The sequence below is a fragment of the Miscanthus floridulus genome, chromosome 12 (assembly GCF_019320115.1).
Source record: "Miscanthus floridulus cultivar M001 chromosome 12, ASM1932011v1, whole genome shotgun sequence".
In the NCBI taxonomy this organism is placed as follows: Eukaryota; Viridiplantae; Streptophyta; class Magnoliopsida; order Poales; family Poaceae; genus Miscanthus; species Miscanthus floridulus.
The window spans coordinates 61,661,919-61,669,829 of NC_089591.1; the positions used below are offsets into that span (position 1 = coordinate 61,661,919).

At 44.6% G+C, this 7,911-nt stretch overlaps 1 protein-coding gene across 1 annotated transcript; it reads right to left on the reverse strand.

The window, feature by feature from the left end:
* Window positions 1-1,306: 1,306 nt before the first annotated feature.
* LOC136497882 (uncharacterized) lies at window positions 1,307-7,209 on the reverse strand. Its single transcript, XM_066493762.1, has 4 exons — window positions 6,184-7,209; window positions 5,542-5,782; window positions 1,979-2,055; window positions 1,307-1,583 (listed from the first exon to the last, which is right to left on the reverse strand). Exons 1-4 carry the CDS (start codon window positions 6,883-6,885, stop codon window positions 1,506-1,508), a joined length of 1,098 nt encoding a protein of 365 aa, XP_066349859.1. The 5' UTR covers window positions 6,886-7,209; the 3' UTR covers window positions 1,307-1,505.
* Between the last annotated feature and the right edge of the window lie 702 nt (window positions 7,210-7,911).

The following is a 7,911-nucleotide window of genomic DNA, read 5'->3' on the forward strand; positions in this document are numbered from 1 at the left end:
TTGAAAAAATAGAAAACCCTTCAATACGATGTCGGATGAAGATAATTTTTATATGTAAATTGTAGAACTCGACGAGATCTACAACTTTGTAGTTTTGAGTTTTTTCATTTGAGGACGTTAAGATGCTTAAAAAAATAATATAAAATTTCGACGTCACCCAAAAATATCAAAAGTTACTATTCACCCGCAAAACCGCCCAGAAGGTTGAAAGTTGAACTTTTTCGAGAGTTGGAGGGCCAAAGTTGTCCGGTTTTGAAGTTCGAGGTTGAAATCCAAACTTTGCTGCAAGTTGGAGGGTGTAAATTGGACTTAACCAAAATATATATATATATATATATATATATATATATATATATATATATATATATATAATCTATCTCTTCAAGATCTACAACTTTAGTTTTGATAATTTCTTCATTCGTGTTTATTTGAAAATTTTGAATTTCAAAATATAAGAACTTCAAGCATATTTTTTGGACCATAAATGATTTCAACTCAAACAAAATTGTAGATTTGGTCTAGATCTATAATTTTCATATTGTTCATTTCTCTATCCGAGTTCGTTTGAGCAATTCAAAAAATTTAAATTTCAAAATATAAGATCTTCAAACATAATTTTAAGACCATAACTTGAATTTCAAATTTGACTTCAGATAGAGCTAAAATAAACTATAATTTAGAACAAAAAAAGTACACCATTCGTGTTAGCATAATCTTAGTCTTATGTGGTGGTAAAAGAAAAGGCTCATGTATTAAAAATTCTTCTGTTGTTGTCGGGAGGTTAAAACTCACGGATCTTGCAGGTCTGGAGGTTCAATCAGTTTGTCTTTCTTGTTTTGATGAGATTCATGAGAGGATAGGAGAGCCAGGCATGGCAGCTCACGGTGGCGTCTGGCTATTGCGCGTGGCGGGACAGGCAGAACAAAGGGGGCGTTGGTGTAGCAAAAGTGTGTGATAGACTGATAATGTTGGCTGATGTTGAGATTTGACTTAGGCTTATGCTAAAATGTTGTGAGAGAAAAACACTGTTTTATGGCTGAAAAGTAGTTTGGAATAAGCTCAATCGAATGGCTGAAAAGTAGTTTGGAATAAGCTCAATCGAACAGGACAAATGGCCATGTTTTAAGCACCCCTGGACTGAGTTTTTGCAATTCTGCAGTCATACGAGGTCCTCCAGTTTTAACCATTTTGTTCTGCATCCTGTTTTCATCATCCTAAATGGCAGGGAGATCAAGTGCAACAACTCATCAGATTTACGGAGTCCTAACTCCAGTCTGGGGAAAACTCTACAGGGATCGTAATCACATAATGACATAAGATAGAGTGTTTATATATTATTTCAATGAGGAACCATTTATTCATTCAACAGCTGAACTGTATTCCAGGACATGGTATTCCAGGATCGAGGTTTCCATCGCATATTGGAATCCATACATTCTCCGCTGAGGACAGTTCGTCACCTAAATCAAGCAAACGAAGGATATAGCCACCTAATCAGTGTGAGCTCAGTCCACCAAACAAATAACCTCCTGTTCTCTAGAATCATCTACCCATGGCTTGAACTGATCTCCATGTACATTGTTCTGCAGAAGAATGAAGCTCAAAGTTAGCAGATTCACATTGCTGCTTAGGTATGCAACAGCCTGGCAATAAGAAGACAGTATGTACTGATGCTGCAAACAAAACTGGTTCCAGTGTGGTTGACATCAGGTCTGCTTAACCAGACCTAATGGCACCTATATTGACTTGGAGCCTTGCAGGCAAAGAAAATGCCTATCTCAGCAAAACAAAATGAATAGCTCTACCCAAAAAATATGTAGTTCAATATAGAGAATGACAGCTTTAGGGTTAGACACTTGTGCTTGAACAAAAGATATGGAAACATATGGATTTGATATATGAAAACTTTTTTCAAACAAAATACAAAGATAAAGACAACAGGCACTGCCAAAATAATTACGAGATACTACAAGGATACCTGCAACCAGAAGAGAAACCCCCGCATCAGAGCTAGACCATTGCGACTACCACTTTTCATAATTTGGTCGGCCAGATCTGACGTAAATAAAATAAAGAAAATGCATTAATTACTACAGTTACAAGCAAATCTGGCCAGTTCAAGAATAAACAGCACTCTTTCTCAACAATATATTGCTTAGCACCAACTACAGAAGTGCTTTGTGGGTGTTTCTTGTGTTACTACGGTGGTCCCAAAAATAGTTTAGTCACCAAACGGAAGGTAAGAAAAACCTTCTGATGGGAAATAAATATATTGTCCAAGAGAATGAATCTAGTTCGTGTGTTTATTTACCATTCCATTATGACTATGATCTCATCATATAAACTCAAAGTTCCAAAGAATCAATTGCTTAGCTAAAATGAGCCATTATTCAGTTATAGGGTTCAGTTCAACAACAAACAAGTCTGACATTTGTAGTGTTGTATAAGGCAAATCAAATTGATCCAACACCTATAGAAATATTGTGCATGGGCTACTATCGGCTTCAGTAATTGACGCTGAAAATGAATACTCCAATGATAACGGCTAACTTATGTAAATGAGTTTTTTTCCGTTTATGTAACTGAGTCTTTTTTCCGTTTAACTCCTGTTGACGTTACAAGTTCTAAAGGAATAACCAAGGATATCAAGATGTGCCTCAGAAAGACTATGTACACAACCATATACCAGTGATTCAACGATGCCATACTATATATGATGCACCAAAAAAGAATAGGCAAACAAAATGCTTGAATATCATTGACAATAACAAAGTTGTCACAAGGAGAGGACAAAACTGGACATTAATTGCAGTGATACAGTCACACAGACAAGAACAATAAAGGACATCATAAGAGAAAATTATTGGAATATTTTCATCAACAAGAATGTAAATAGTGTGTGAGGGGAGTGTTAGATTGATCTCCACCCGGCTCGGTCCAACGACCGAGTTAGACCCTGACTCGCGCCCTGATCGGGGGCGCTTAGCCGTTCTCCTGGCTAGTGGGCCCCCGTCGCGCAGCGCTATGAATAGGACGTGGGGGCTGGGGCTCGAGATACGAGGTTCACCATAGCTGTCAGCGTCCCACCGAGGTTCCTAGCCCTAGTCCGATCTAGAAGGGCACGTTGTAAGCGACGGGAAGTCCACACCGCCTTCACCGCCCCACATGAAAGTGCCAGTAGCTGAGGCCCCAGAAGGTCTCAAAGAATTAGTAAACCAGTTTTCTGATGACTATGAAGTCTATGTTAGTGAAGAAATTCAAATAGAGGGTGATCCCACCTCATTTGAAGAAGCCATGAGAAGCGTTTACTCGTTTGAATGGCAAGAAACTATGGAAGTTGAAATGAATTCGATGAATACCAACGATGTTTGGGACTTAGAAGAAATTCCTAATAGAGCCAAAACAGTAGGCTGTGAAAGGGTCTATAAGACAAAATGTGACTTCAAAGGGAATGTGGAAAGATATAAAGCATGACTTGTAGCAAAAGACTTTACGCAAAGAGAATGAATAAATTACGATGAGAGTTTTCTCTCTAGTCTCATGCAAGGATTCTTTTAGAATCATAATGGTGTTATTGGCACATTACGATTTAGAGTTACATCAGATGGATGTAAAGACAGCATTCCTCAACGGGGATTTGTATGAAAACGTTTACATGGCACACCCAAAGGTTTTGTCGTGGAAGAAAAAAAACGTATGGGATGCCGCCTGTAGAAATCCATTTATGGGTTAAAACAAGTCTCTAGACAGTAGTATTTGAAGTTGATGAAACGATAAGAAAGTTTGGGTTTAAAGAAAATGAGAAGGACAATAGCGTTTATGCGAAGTTCTAGAATGAAAAATTCATTTTCCATATCCTGTGTATAGATGACATCCTACTCACTAGTAGTAATGTTAATCTGCCATTGGAGAAGAAGAAGTCTTTGTCCTGACGTTTCAATGTGAATGATCTTGGTGAAGCCTCATTGGTTCTAGGAATTGAAATTCACCGAGATAGATGAAAAGGGGTATTAGGACTATCGCAAAGGCATACTTAGAAAAGATTCTAAAGAAATAAAGTATGCATGCGAATAAACATACGCCTGCTCCTATAGTCAAGGGTAATAGATTTGGGAACTTTCAGTGTTCCAGGAACCGATATGAAATCGATCAAATGAACATGGTTCCATATGCTTCAGCTGTTGAAAGCTTAATGAATGTACAAGTAAGAACTTATCCTGACGTAGCTTAAGTATCCGGGATATTTTAGCAGAAGTCTAGTCCAGATATAGATCATTGGAATGAAGTTAAGAATATCTTGCAATTTTTGCAAAGTATCATAGGCCTCATGCTGAGTAAGAAAGAACAAGTACTCTCAAATAGTTATAGGTACAGATGTTAAGTTTTGGCGAGATGTGTTGTGAAATCCACAGTAGTTGCTAACACTCGTAGTTGGAGTATTATTATGGAAAAGCTCCAATAAAACAGTTGTGGTGTCATCAATAATGTATACCATAGTATAGCTTGTCATGAGGTCTCAGGAACAGGCAAAAGTGGTTAAGGGAATATGTACCCGGATTTAACAATGGTAGTCAACAGCAATAACCATTTAAAGTATTTAACTCCTAAAACAACAGGTCAAGTGTGATGCCAAACACATTGACATTAAGTTAAATGTTGTAAAGGAGAAAATCCAGAATCATTTTGAAAGCATTGAGTATATAAGTACCAAGCAAGTACTTGCGGATCTACTTACCAAAGGATAACCACCCAGTGCGTTCAGAGAACACACAGTCGACATGGGTTTACGGGAAAGCCTATGATTTCTGGATACTAAGGGTCTGGTTGAGAATCTGTTTCAAAACAGAGAGGTGCATTGTAACTGTTTAATCTAATGGCAACTGACCGTGACGATAAGACATGCTCTATACACTAATCTGTGATAGAATGGGGAAAAAGACAAAGTGAACTAAGTTTAAAGTCATAAGGTGGGATCAAGGGGGGGAATGTTAGATTGATCTCCACCCGGCTCGGTCCAACGACCGAGGCGGACCCTGACTCGCGCCCTGATCGGGGGCGCTCAGCCGTTCTCCTGGCCAGTGGCCCCCCGTCGCACAGTGTTATGAATAGGAGGTGGGGGCTGGGGCTTGAGATACGAGGTTCACAGTAGCCGCCAGCGCCCCACCGAGGTTCCTAGCCCTAGCCCGATCTAGAAGGGCGCGCTATAAGCGACGAGAAGTCCACACCGCCTTCACCGTCGCCACTGGTCTACGCCTCCACCGTGTCACCGTCGGGACTTCACCGCGTCACCACCACACCTCCACCGCACATCAGTGATGGCCAGCTCGTCTTATGCGACGGCGGACGATGGTTTGCCATCCCGCATCGCTCTCCCTCTCTTTGTTTCTCGCCCTAGATCACGTTCTAGGGTTTACTACTTCATTCAAATATCAGTTCTACATGCTAGATCTATGGCTAGTGATCCTGTCAAGTCTATCAGGGAGAAGAAACATGGAGACAGTGTTCATAAACAAGAAGTAAGCAAGCGCTGCAAAACTGTACCGGGGTAATGCTCCAAATATGATTTGCCCATCTCTTCCGCAGGATATGATTTTGTTTCATTACGGACCTGCCGCAGCTTCATTAACGGAGTACGGATAGTAACTGTCTCAAACAATCTATAATACTCCTTCGGAGCAACTGGCTTTGTAAGAGCCTTGATCAACCTTCGCTTGAAATCTGAATCTGGCCTTCGTGTGATATGTGTAGGCCATATAATACCTTCGTTTTCTACTTTGCCCCCCTGTATCAGATGAATAGGAAGGAAGAACAAATCAGATGCAACAAGTATGCCAAACATCATCTCTTTTAGAAGAATACATAAATATAATATATATATATATAATTTATTTATTTATTTCTTCAAATAACTTGAATGAGACATTTCGATCAACGTTCTGAAAGTAAGTTGAGAAAGGCGCACGTTATGTTAAAAGAAACGTACTGGGCTACTGGCATATTTTAAAAAAAAAAAATCCGATACAGCTCCTGGCACAGTCCGCTGAGAACAAGCACGGATGTACAGCAATGGAAATTCTTTGCGCTAATAGATACTGAATGTAGTATTCCTTATTCTGTTAAGGACAGTATGCGCTAGTGACAAACTGACAACGACACGCAATTGTAAGTATCAGAGTTTCTCACCGAATTAGTAGGGTGTCCTGCACGACGGCCATCGCTTGAGCTCGCCTCCCGATACGCGCCCTTCAGCGTGTTTGCATCCGACAGCCCCTCATCTCCGCCATCGTTCACCTCACGCCGTGGCGATGGATCCGCCCGCCAATCGGACGCGTTCTGCTCCGGAACAACTGTCGCCGGAGCACCGGAGGCGACCTCATCGCTCCCCGCTGCAACACCGACCCCATCCCCCGGCGAAGCAAAGGCCGCCTCTTCCGCCCGCTGCGTACCCTTCTCCCCCCGAGACCCCGCCGCAACCGGCTCATCGTAGTTGACGACGACGCCCCCGATCTCGAGGACCAACTGGCCATCCACAAGGCTCGTGTGCTGCAGGAAGAGGCGGTAGTCCTCGTCGACGTCATCGAGGGAATCGTACCACGCGGGAGCCGTCTCCAATGACGCCGACTCGGACGATTCCCTCTCCTCCACTGCGCGGCGGTTGCTGCTGAGGCGGCCCGGGGAGGGATCGGAGACGCACTCGCCGTCGGAGTAGCTGACGAGCGGGGCCTCGTACTTGAGGAGCGAGGCCGGGGAGTCGCCGTTGGCCGGGAGCTCGAGGGTGTAGGAGTCGCCGTCGAGGCGGATGTGCTCGAGGAAATAGAGGTAGTCGGGGTCGGGGTCGCCAGCGGGGAGGTCGCCCCCGGCGAACGGGGAGCGGAGGACCGGCATGGTGAGGGATCTTGGGGGCTAAGGGTTTTAGAGGGCTCGACGCATCTCGCCCTAGCTGCCCGCCTCTGACCCGGGCTCCGCTGGGTGCGCCGGCGGCCGGCCGGCGGCCGGCGGCCCCTTCTGGGCGCGCACGCGCTGCAGCAGCGAGTGGTGGCGAGGGCGCGACTCGCGAGGCAGCAGGGAGTGGTGGCGAGGGCGCGAGGCCGCCCGCTAGGCGGCGGGGGGCGGCCAAGGCCAAGGCGCAGAGGCTGAGCCGCCGAGAGGTGGCCGTCGGGTGGGGATGCTGGAGCCTCCCGGAGGCCGGACGCAGGTACTGAGGAGGGGGCGTCAGTCTGAGGGAGTTATATACCTGGGGGTTGTTATTGGGCTGCTTTGTTTTTGAGCCCCAGCGGTGATCCGCGGGTAAGATTGAAAATCTGCCCTAAACAACCCGAAAATTTGTGGACGAAAAACTATCCCTAAAACTAAAACTGCTGGCCTCGAAACCGTGGATACAAACCACCCCCTCTGGCCCGGTGGGAATTGGGAGCGGCTGCCTTTATAGGCCGGCTTATAGGCCGGTTTTTTAACTCATGTGGGCTTTTTCGTTGTTTGGTCACATATGGTGTGTTTGGTTTTTGTAGCCAATTTTTAGTTTAACCAAAATCCTAGCCTGGGTAGCCCTAGTCTGCTCCCACTAAGCTAACCCGGGATTGTTTGGTTGTATGTACCCCACTAGCTCTAAAGTGTATTTGATTGTCTAGTTTATTTTGATATAGCTACCGCTTCTCTAAATCGGTACGTTTATCCCTTTTTGAGAAATTTAGTCGAACACCTAGTGGGCACCTCTTGAATGGGTGCACGTTGAGCATCGAACGAGCACGGCCAGCACCCAATGAGCACGGTGAGCAGCCCGGCGACGGATTGGGAAGAGGGAGCCAGTCAGCGCCCAACGGGCTGTGGTCCAGGCTCCGCGTGTCCGTGCAGGCTGAGGAGCGGAGCCGGAAGGCGGCGGACGAGCTGACCGCGGTCACCATGGAGGCAAAG